General features: G+C 36.8%; 1 protein-coding gene across 1 annotated transcript in view; it reads right to left on the bottom strand.

Annotated features, from left to right (window-relative positions):
* Positions 1 to 12411, bottom strand: part of HECTD2 (HECT domain E3 ubiquitin protein ligase 2) — a 63964-nt gene that overhangs the window by 46420 nt on the left and 5133 nt on the right. The window contains exon 2 of the mRNA XM_045854653.1: positions 3059 to 3188. Coding sequence (XP_045710609.1) covers positions 3059 to 3188 — 130 coding nt within the window. The remainder of the gene's footprint in view (positions 1 to 3058; positions 3189 to 12411) is intronic.

Here is a 12411-nt window from a genome sequence, read left to right as displayed (position 1 = left end):
CACAGTCTGAGTATGAAGTGTGCTTTTCTCCTTGTGGAGCCAGCACCTCAGCTCCAGTCCAAGTATTCTTCCTTGATCACATCCTCATAACGCTTCTTTATTCCATCTGTTCATTTACCATCCTATGTTCCTTCCTAACACAACTTGAGTCACGCCCTCTCTGTCAGATCCTTTCCTGTGACCACACTGCTCTGCAAGGCTCCACTGTTCTCTTCTTTCTCTCAGTTCCAGCTACTCTAAAGGTGGCTTACATTGTTGCTACATCCTCGACACTAATCTACCCTTTAACTTCTTGCAATCTGAGTTCTCCTCATAATACCCTATTAAACTGTTCTCTTCAGTGACAAATCCTTATTTCGTCCACTGCTTACTCATCTTGTCCTCTCTTGGCAATGACACTCTTGACCAAATCGTCTTCTTGAAATGTTCTTTTTCCTCGATTTCCAAGTTATAGAATGGCCTAGTTCTCTTATCTCCGTCAGGGCTTACTTCCTCTTCTTTCACCAACTCTCCTTTTCATGAAGGCATTACCCAAAATGACCCTGGCTCTCCTGTCTTTTTTCCATCTCTGCCACTCATTAGCTTTGTAAATTCACCCAGGGCAAGTCACTTAAAACTCTCTGTGGCTTTAATTTCCTTACCCTTAAAATGAGGAAATAATTTCTACTTCAGGCTCATCTTCTTTATTTCTATAATGGTATCACAATTATAGGGTGTGTTGCTGTGTGTTGGGGGACCATGACCTATCGGCGTTGCTGCCTCACTGGGGTAAGACTGGGGTGATGGAATAAGTGTGCGCATCTGTGTGTGTACATAAAGCAGGAAAGAAGTTATCAAAGGCAAAGGTTGATAAATGAGATAATGTACATGCTAACCCGAGAGAGTGTACAATAGGTCTAGTACTCATTTGGGATGTCAACGAAAAACCTCTGCAAAATAACTGATGCCACATGCAGCCTGTGGGCACTGTCAATTTACCAGAAACTACATCCTTCAACTTCTCTAGGTTTGTTTTGGTCCGTTTCGGTGTAAGGGACATTTAAACTTTTGCAGGTTTGTTTTGTTACAGAGCAAGAGGCACTTGAAATTATGCAAGCAATGTATGTTTCCTGTGATAAAATGATATAGAATAGTATACAGAAATAGAACACATTAGTAATATACTCCCAGTCTACTTTCCTGAGGAAGCCATTAACAGAATGTTTTCTGCTACCTCTTTATATGCTCAAAAAAAGTAAAACAGATTTGCCCACACTTGAAAAAATTGGAGTCATTTTGTACCTCTAGTGTGTAACTTGCATTTTTCATTTTACAATGTATTATGGGCATTTCTCCTTGATACTTAATATACATACCACATTTTTCTTGATAGAGATATAGTATTTACAATACGGATTACCATAATTTAGTTAACCTATTCAATGAGCTTGCTTTCAATATAACTATTATAAATAATATACATTCTTTCCATATTATCTTTGTACCTATGATATTTCCTTAGAATAAATTCCTAGAAATGGAATTACTGAGTCACCGACTATATAAACATTTAAAAATTTGAATATATGTCAATAATTTGCCTGCCAGAAAGGTTTTATCAATTTTCAAACCCTTCACTCATAAAAGTGCCAATTTTTACACTCTTCACACAACAGTGCAGATACAAATCCTTTTATTCTCTACAACTGAGTTGGTGAATGTTAACTCCTTGTTTTAATTTGTATTTCTTTAATACTGGTGAGACTGAGCTTCCTTTCACATGTGTATTAATTGTTCATATTTCCTTTTTTGATTAGTCTGTTTATACCCTTTGCTTTTTTCCTACTGGAATGTTCATTTTACAGATCTATTAATGAGCTTAATGAGTCAAGGACATGTTTTTCACTAATGAGATACTTGTTCTTGAACTCTGTTTATGATTTTTAAAAAATTCCTATAGAAGTTTTCTTTTATATTCAAACTGACAGAGCTTTTGTTTTATGGCTGTTGGCAATTGTTATTCCAAGAATTTTATTATAAAAAGAGTTTCCTTAAGTTTTCTTTTAGTACTTTTACAGTGTTTTAAAAATCTGAAGTTATTGTATTCAACAGTTTAGCCAGTTGGCCTAATACCATTTTTTAAATAACTTAATACCATTTGTGCACAATATTCTTCAGTGATTTATTTACACCTATTTGGTTATCTTGGTGGTAGTGTTATCATCATGCAGCTTTATAATATATGGTACCATGATGAATGAGCTCCCTTATTTTTTTGTTGAATCCTCCCAGATATTTATTCTTGTAGCTCAAATACATCATCATTTTCTTAAGTTTCACCCCAAAAGCTGTTGAAATTTATTAAAGGTAGAAAGCAAACTGGGTGTATCTTACATCACTATAATACTTATGTTAAGTTTTTGTATTCATACCACCTTTTAGTCTTTGATAGTTTTATAGTTTTTCTCACATAGGTTCTTTGCTCCCTTTCTTTTAGGTTTATTTCTAAGTATTTAATATATTTACCATTAAGCCTGCTAATTGACTGCTGCTCAAATAAAGGAAATCTACTGAGTGTTCATGTATTTGCATTGTGTCTGGCTCCCTAACCACACTTTCTTATTATTCATGAGCTTTGTATTTCACTCTTACTCTACATGACTTTGCTTCTTTCAGTAAATATTTACACAGTTTATTTCTTTTTCTCATTTTATTAATTACCTTGACCTACCATAAACAATCATAGCAATGCTGGATAATCAAAATCTACTTTTTCTTTTTTTTCTTATCCTCACTGGAGGACATTTTTTTCATTGCTTTCAGAGAGTGAGGACGAGAGAGAGAGAGAGAGCAACATCCACGTGAGAAAGAAACATCAAATGCTTGCCTCCTGTACGTGCCCAGCCTGGGAACTGAACCTGCAACCTTTTGGTTCAGGACAATGCTCCAACCAACCAAGCCATACCGGTCAGGGCAAAATTTACTTTTTCAATAGTTTGCAAGTACATTTTTAGTCAAGATATACAGATTATGTGTACTTCTAATAACTGTAATTACTTTATTTATTTATTTATTTTACCATTCTTGATGTTAGGGAAAACAAGATGTGTAGGTGAACTTCTGTTTTCAGCGGCTTCTTTCTTCTGGCTGACAGTTGAAACAAAACTGCTGAAAGTGGAAGTTTGGCCTTTGGATCCTCTGTCCAAACCCTAAAAGCAGAAAAGTTAACATTGCAGCATAATTCCTATTAGCTATATTTAAATTATTTTATTGTAGAAATCATAAACATTTCTAATAGATTTTAATTTCATGGTAGATATAGGATAAATAGATAAAACATGTATATAACATTGACTTACCTTACCTAGGACCAAATTATTATAGTGTACAAAATGAAAAAAATAATATACTCTAACTGCTTACAAATTAATAAAATCTGGAAATGGGAATAATAATAGTAACTTCCTCACAGGGTTATTGTGCGGTTTCACTGGGATAATGCGTATAAAATAATTAGCAGAGCTTTTTGCACAACATACACACTCCAGTCGACTGCCATTTTCACTCTGTATTTAGAAAACACTATTCTTCTGACCTCCACAAATATTTCCAATAGTTAACGTACATGTGATACTTCTCAGGTCAATTCATTGAGGGTTTTCTTGCCTTCTGATGCAATTTTAAAAGTTCGGGTAAAAAGATAAACCCGTAAGAGTTCATTTCTTTTTAAGCACTGTGATTATACTTTGGGTGCACTAGGATTAAAAAAAAATATGGAGCAATCTTCCTGCAGCATAGGATCTATTCATTAACACACTTCCCACAAAATAAGTATAAAATTCACAGGGTATAACCGATCTGTATTTTAGCTGCAGAGTTGCCTTATCCATATCCTCAGCTCTCAGCTCCTTCCAGATTATGGTACGTTCTACCTTCCAGATGCTTAATGGAATATAGTAATTAACTCCTCAACATGCACTTCCTCCATTAGTGTAATTTCTTTACTTTAATAGGAGGGACTTCCTTTTTCATCTCCTCCTTCCCCAGTCATGAGCTTGATTTCCACTTGTCTTTTTAGAATCCGCTATATGCCGTGTATCAAAAACATTTACCCTCACCAAATAGTCACTCTGCCACATTTTCCACTCTCTCCCAGACAGGTGGAGCCATCTGCTTAATTCTAATAGGCCACAAATAGAAATAACTTTTGGGGACAAGGAAGTACTAATGCATTTAAGGCATGAAGGTGGGCAAACTTTGAGCTCCTCTCTCTCTTCCCCCACTGTGACACCGTGGAGGATACAAGTTGAGATGTTAGAGCACCCACTGGCCTGGGTCTCTGGATGACTGTGGAGCAGAGCCACTCTGACCAATGTTAGAGTACACCATTAACAATGAATATTTAAAGTTTTCGAGCACTGCAACTTGGGGCTACTTTGTAAATGCAGCATAAGCTGTCCTATCATAACTTCTCCACAAGGCTTTTTCTAGTGGTCCCCATTTCCACAAAAATCAATTACTCTTATTTATTGCTTGTGATTCACTAAAGTTACTCCACTGAAATTATAACTGTTCTCATACTGACCCTTCATGCTGGATAAAAATTCCTTACTCATCACAGAACATGACATCCAGTGAGTCTTGTGCATAGATCCTGCACTTCAGAGTAAATTTATTCTGTTTTCCCTTTTTATAACAGAGATTAGTATAGAAAAGAACCAGAAAGAATGAATTTCAAATACTGTACACAGAGAATGAAAAAGTTAGAAATTGATTATCTAATTCCTTTATTTCATAGATGAGGAAACTGGGATCATCTGAGACTCACCTGAAGTCATTCAACTAACAAGCAACAGAGACGTGGCAGATACTAAATAAGAACTTGAGGAATATTTCCATGAGGAAAATACTATATGCAATTTTTTGTGTGTGATATCTTTGCCTGTTCATAGAATTTTTTTTTGTCAGCTTTACTTGCTTTTTGCTTGCTTCTTGGCTAAATTTAGGCTCAATGAAACCTGAGTTAATATTTCTGTTAGGATTAGCCTACATAATCCAGCCTACAAAAGTTAAACATACTGCCTAACTGAAATTAAGTAGTCTTCTAATAGATTTTAGTTACAAATCTGAGTTTCAGAATCATAGACAATATCTCCTACCCAGGCTCTTGTACAGAACCTGCCATACAATGGACGCTCAATAAATGATTACTCCTGTGGTATAGCAAAGCAAGTCATTCACTGAGTACTTGGTGTATGCCTAGTGGTCTATTAGGTGCTTTAATACAACATTCTATGAGATAAGTATCCCCACCCCATTTTAACAATGAGGAAATTAGAGTTCCACGTCCAAGTCCACAGAGCTGGTAGGTGGGAATTCAAACTTGAGACGGAATGGCCCTGACATCTGCACTGAAACAACGAAATCTCAGGGTCTCTTACTTTAGTAACTCTCACGCATTAGGGTTTCCATGGATACTTGGTGTGCTATACATATCAGCCTGTTTTCACAACCTTTGTGGCTGATATTATCTTCTAAACTTTGGTAGATATATACTGAGTGTACTTTAGGAGCAACTCACCTTACCAGAGAAAATTAACAGAAGCAGAAAAACTAAGAGTACGCTAGGGAAACTCTGATGTCCTAGCAATCTAGGAAAGGCTTGATATTTTATTTTCCTCCCCCTTCTGCTACCCCTTCTTAATAAAAGGAGGTCCCAAAGAGCATTGCTTAGCTCACCTGTGAAAGCTCCAAATAATAAAAAATAACAAGTAATTGATGGAATCAACAAAGCCATTTAACAAGCATCAGTTCTAATCTTTAGTAGATTTAGAATGTAGATTCCCAAGGAGAATAGGGAAAATTGGAGAAAGAGATAAATAGATAATGATACACAATACTTTTCTATAAAACAGTCTTAGTAAATAACATAATTTGCACAATCTTGGTAAACTGAAGCAATATGCTCAAGTTCACAGAACTAGAACGTTGATTAGGAAAATAAAACCAAAATAAACTATACATTTGAAAAAGTAAATCATTCCTTGCCATAAATATTAGAACACTTAAGGAAGGATTTTAACTACTGGGCCAAGTTTGCTCATTGGTATGTTTTGTTCTATTAGAATGTCTTAAGTAATAATGGAAACAAATGCCAGATTTGATGCATTGTATTCTTCATTTATATGTGCTAATTAATAAAAGGAACCAATGTGTGAAACGAGGTTGATGAGTGTCCCCTCAGTGACAGAGCTTTGTTCTTCACTGTAAATATCTACAATAACTTAATATATCGAGGGCATTTTTTTCATTGATAAATCTCCTGGATGTTATCTGAGACTGATCAACAATAAGATTCAGGGAGCAGTGTAGTTGGAATATAGAATCAGAAACTGAAAACGGCCCAGTGAGATGAGACTAGAAAGGCAAGCAGGGACTTTTCTTGAAGGTTTACCCTGGGAAGGGATAGAGAAAAATCAGTGAGGACTGAAACAGGGTGCGGGGTGATCACATCTCCACCTTAGAAAAATCCCTCTGGCAGCGGTGTAGGGAGCAGACGGAAGGGGAGTTAATACGAGAAGCTAACCCAGGCGTCTTGGAAGAAATGAAGTCTTAGCTGAGACAACAGTAACAGGGAATGAAGAAAAACCGCCGGGACCAAAGCCATGGCAAAATGGTAACGGCTAGCTCAGGTCCAAGTGTGAAGCACAATGAGAATCAGAGAACCCTTCCATAAATTGCAAAATAAATGGAATAAACAAAGTAAAATGACTTATTTCAAATTTCAGGAGACTAGACATACCAGATATCTCCCCCAAAATAGGGCATATATAATTTTAGAATCTGTAAGAACTTGAAGAAAACTCTAGAGTGGATTATATAAATATATGATTTGTGAGTGACTAGAAAAGGAGCTAATGTTCACTAGGCAAAGGCATGCTTCTCATACCAAAATAACAATATTCTTCTAATTGATAGGGTCATCATGATGCTACTGTTATGTATCAGTTGTTATGTAAAGTGAATATAAGGTCAGAACCATGGGAAATATTGGCATGTATAATTGGAGCTGACAAAGATTAAGAATGAATGGCCAAAGACGTAAGATATCCAAAAAGGTACTCTGTTAAAAACTAAGAAAGGATGAAGTTTCAAGAAAAACAGTGGTCAACAATGTTACATGAGGAAGAGTGGTGAGGTCTCAAATGAGCCTACAAGAATGAGCAACTGAGAAATCACAGGGACAGTGGAGACAACAGATGCAGAGAAATGGCGTGGCAGAAACTATTCTGAAATGGATGGGCAAATGAATGGGAAACTAGAAGATGAAAGCAATGAGCTGGGGTTGCTCTGCCCTGGAGCTTTATGGAAAGGGAGACAGGCCAGTGGCTGGAAGGGGAAGAGGTCTGAGGGAAGATACACAGCTGCCGAATCCAAAGTTTGCTTCTCTGGTCCCCGGAGCATTACTGCTACTCCTTGTGCAGGAATGGCTACGGACTGGAGCAGAGATGCCGCTCAGCTGCAAGGCAGTCCTCTGCAGGCCACACAGGTGGCCTGGCATGAAGGACAACGGTTCTTCCCAGGAGGTCAATTAGAGGAGGTCTCCCCAAATCTTAGGTGGAGGTGCATGGAAAAGAGTGACCAACCAAGAGTGAGAGAACAGCCCAGGCACAGAGAACAGACGGTTTTTGTTCCCGTTTGCTTTCTGGTTCTAAGCTGTGTGCATTATTCCATTAAATCTCATTTTTCCGGAAGGAGGCATAAATGGCCTGATTTTCTGTTCATTGTGATCAAAAAAGCTTAAACAACATGAAATAAAAACCTTCATCCACTACGTTTCTTGTTTGTCATGTGACTGTGCTCTTGATACTTTATACTTGAGATGACATGAAGTTAATCATGCACCATTTCATAGGTTGACAGTGCATTACAGATTAATAAGAGCAAACCCCCCAAATAGCAGTTGCTCCATACCAGCACACCCAAGAGAAACCTTACACATAACCTAAGACTTTCGTGAGGAAAAGCAGGGCAGTACATTGTGTGACAGTAAACTGATTAACCAAAAATTAAAGAATCAAACCAAGAAGTTATTGGGTATTAATATGGCATCAAACTTCAGACTAAATTAAAGGTTAGAGAACATTACTATACAAGTCTTCTAAGAATTGTATCTACCAGTTATTACATCTCGTCTGCTGGGAGTTTGGGAAGTGTTATCTCTGAATCCCACAGAAGGAGAACACTACAGAAGTCCTGGAACGTGGCCAGTCCACCAACATGGGCTGGATGTGCTGGAGAACAGATAGTAGCAGGATACCCAACCAGCTGTTACAGATAGAAGATAAGTACAAACAAGGAACACAGTGGGGGAGACACTTTCACTGAAGAAAGACTTAAAAGACTTGAGTTCTTTCACTGATAGAAAGAACTCAAAATATGTAACCCTGGCATAGTAAACAATAGACTTGACTCTAATCAAAGGCTGACCATGGGTTTAGTAAACATCAGAAAAATTTCATGTTCATATCTCACAAGTACCTATCACAGACCACAAAAGTCCTTTTGACTATATAATCACATGGATTATAGGTAAGATTATAATACAAAATAATATCAAAGAATTTAAATAGGCAAATACTTAAGAGTACCTGTTTTGTTCCTGTTAACACATAATTAAATATTACCGACTTTGTTTAAAATTTTATTGTAATACATGAGTTCCTGCTTTCAACTTTTACTGAGGGACATTCTACATCTGAGTTACATTTTAAGTAGGGTTGAGTCTTGTCATATTTTTCTATCAAATGCCAATAAGGAGGCTATTCATGGTTTTCCATGATGGCTTTTGTATTAAACATCAAGTTCTATTATATTCAAACTCTGGTAAAACTTAATTTGTTCATCTTCTATCCCCAAAAGCCACCTTAGGAGATAAACATTTCTGTTCACATTCTTAAACAAATTTGATAAAAGAATAATTGTTGATTCTATTCCATAATGAAACTTTTAAAAGTCATAGTCTCTCACTACATTAGTCTCTGAATGAAAATATTTTGAATGGAATTTCTGTGTCTATGAAATTCATTATCTGTAACATTTTAAACTACTAGCTTTGCAAACAAGCTGGAAATGCTTGCATTTTAAACTATATAAAGTGAAAATTATGTTGCATTCTAGCTATGTGATTGGACAGGTCAGGCTGAAAGAGGTTTTATTTACTGAAGAGACAGCATACAGCAAGCACTAAGCAGAGTGGCCCCACTTTGGTTCCGCTGGCTCTGCTGGCAAAATGTCTCAGGGGATCCAGTCACCAGGACATGTTCAGTTTGAGAGGAATGTACGTCATGCACTTTAGAGAACGTTCCATATAATAAATAATGATGAGGCACTCTGAAATGTCCAATAGCACTTGGTTAGTTGGAAAATTCACTTCTATATAATACCTGTTATTATTAACACCAAGTAAAAAGCATTAATGGTAATAGTAGAAAGGAAATTCAACATATATTAGGGTAGGGGTTTGTAAACTTTCTGGTCTAAGGACTCCTTTACAATTTTAAAAATTATTGTATATCTGTACTAATGCCTTTTAAAATAACAAAACCATTTATGGAAAAACAACTATTTTCCCAAACCAAAAGAAAAAAGACCTAGTGAGAAGAATGGTGTTGTTCCACATTTGTAAATCAATTTTTAGTGTCTGGTTTAATGGAAGACAGCTGGATTCTGATCCCTCCTTCTGCACTCAGCTTTTCTGCGACCTCATGTGACACGTGGCCTCCAGAAAGTGACACTGCCAACAATGAGAGAACGGACAGGAAGAAGACAAGACAAATAACGTCTTCATATCATTGGAAAAACAGTTTTGACCTTATGGTCCTCTAAAAGGAAGTGGAGGACCACACTTGGAGGACTGCCACACATGGACAGAGGTTAGTTAGAACTAAGGATGAATTTGAGAAACCTTGGAAGGACAAAAAGATATCATTTAAATCTGCACTGTGTAATATGGCTATTGCCGCGTGTGCTTATGGAGCACTTGAAATGTGCTAGTCCAAACTGAGATATCTAGTAAGTGTAAAATACACAGTTTTCAAAGACTTAGTATAAAAAGAGGTAAAAATCTCATTAAGCATCTATATTGAAGTGTTGACATGGTAAATTTCTGGATATGCTGGATTAAATAAAATATATTATTAAAATTAATCTTATCTCCTCCTGGCTGGCGTAGCTCAGTGGATTGAGTGCAGGCTACGAGCCAAAGCACTGCAGGTTCGATTCCCAGTCAGGGCACATGCCTGGGTTGCAGGCCACGGACCCCAGCAACCACACATTGATGTTTCTCTCTCTCTCTCTCCCTCCCTCCCTCCCTCCCTTCCCTTTCTAAAAATAAATAAATAAATAAATAAATAAATAAATAAATAAATGTAATTTTATCTCTTTATTGCTATTCCTTTTAATGTGGCTATTAGAAAATTTTACATTACAGATGTGGTTCACATTATATTTCTAACTGGACAGTGCTGATCTAGATTTTCCTAAACTAGGTCCAACCCAACATGCACCCTCAGGAAAAAAGAATAGAATTATTATCCTGATTCACAATTGCCCTGCATTGTTTAGGAAGAAGGGTTTTGCTGGAAAGGTAACAATGACAATCTGAACACCGCTGGCCACACCTCACTGAAATTTATTTTTTGAATCCAGAGTTGAATATTTCAGTGGTAGGTTAATTGTTTCAGTCTCATTGAGTCCAGGGACCATCTATGCTGCACAGAAAAACTACTTTACAAAAGACTGAGTGGCTTCCTGAGATACTGGGCAAAGGTTATTGTATCAAAAGACTGGTGAAAAAAATATATATCCTTCTATGTTGTAAGTTAAAATAAAAAGCATTTAAGATACTCCGCTTTACCAACTTTTGAAATAAACTGACGTAAATCACCATTTAGGGCCACATCAGATGAGAGGCCTCAACTATACTGAGAGGCTACAAAGGAGGCTATTTTAGGCCCTGTTACTGGGTAAAGTTTTGTTTTTCTTTCTTGTATGTTTTTTTTTTCTTTTCACAGTTCCCTGTTAGGATGCTGGGTTATAAAATTAGAAGTGCTAACTTTGTTCTACATCTTTCTAGTAAGATGTGAAAAATTAGCTACTTTCAAGGTGAGAACTTCTCTCCCAAACTAAATAACACCAATCCAAGTGAAACTGCCTCCTTTAGGTGATATAAATCACATCTGTCACCGGAGGCTAGGAATAAGGAAGTGGCTTCTGAAACAAAATTGTGACACCAAAAGAAATCACAATACAACCGATCTTAGAGATAACTGAAAATGAACTTGACTTAATATAAAAGAAATGTTGGTCTGATTTCAGAAATTTCAGGATTTATCAGAAAGGCACGGTGGCATGGGAGAGTTTATTCACTTCCTTTATGACATAGGAAAAGAAGAAATTGCATCAACAGACTAACCATATGCAGGAAAGGACTATTTTTAAAATGTGTGATTTGATGCAGTCACAATTCCTTGACCAATTTCCTATTCTTTAATAAAAACATATGGCTCAAACCAAGTTTATTTGAAATGTAGCTTTCTTAATGATTAGGCTCAAACTTTAGATTGACTGCAATTAGACTCCACTAGTAAAATGTCAGTAATTTCTATTTTTAAGAGGCATGTTCATTTATTATATTCATTCCCCCAAAATGTTTTCTGACAGCTTACAAAATGTCACCACGTGACAAATATCAACTGAAGAACAAGTAGTTATTAACATAAGGCTTATAGGTCTAACATTTCTACAGTGTAAGAAGGGTTCCTTCACCCATAGAACTAAGTTATAATATTAGGGGGGGAAAGCAGGCGAAAAAGCAGGGAAATACACATATATGATGTATTTTTGTAGCATCTGTGATTCCCTTAAGTGCTTAAAACACCTTTGCCCCCACAGCTTTCATTCTCTGCCATCCCACCTCCTGCTGAGAACATAATGGACAAAGTGTACAAGATTTTCCATGTAGGAGGCTGTTCCCGACACCTAGATAGGCATGGTTTATGTGAGTTCACACATGCATGTGTTTATTTGGAGTGCTGTTGGCTGGATTGCCTTTTTATGTAAACATTTTTCTCTAAGAGAACTCATCTGAAAACGCTCCACTCTCTTCTCTAAAAACTTCCTTCTCTTTCATTCCTGTTATCTAGCAAGATCCCACATCACGTAGATTCTTCCATCCCTTCCACTTTAACACATGGCCACCACCCTAGTGAATGTGCCCTTCATCTCTGGAATGAACGAAAAGCTCCTTCCACTGCTCTCTTCCTCCTCTTTCCTCCAGTCTAAGTACCTCCAATCACTACCGCTGATTTCATTATGTTGTTTATTTAAGAAACTCCAATGGCTTCCCACTAACCGCAGGAAAAAATGTCC

The sequence above is a fragment of the Phyllostomus hastatus genome, unplaced genomic scaffold, assembly GCF_019186645.2.
Source record: "Phyllostomus hastatus isolate PE091 unplaced genomic scaffold, TTU_PhHast_1.1 phas_scaffold_1066, whole genome shotgun sequence".
Lineage (NCBI taxonomy): Eukaryota > Metazoa > Chordata > Mammalia > Chiroptera > Phyllostomidae > Phyllostomus > Phyllostomus hastatus.
Note: the sequence above shows the minus strand (reverse complement) of the source record. Positions and strands in the feature narration are given on the sequence as shown.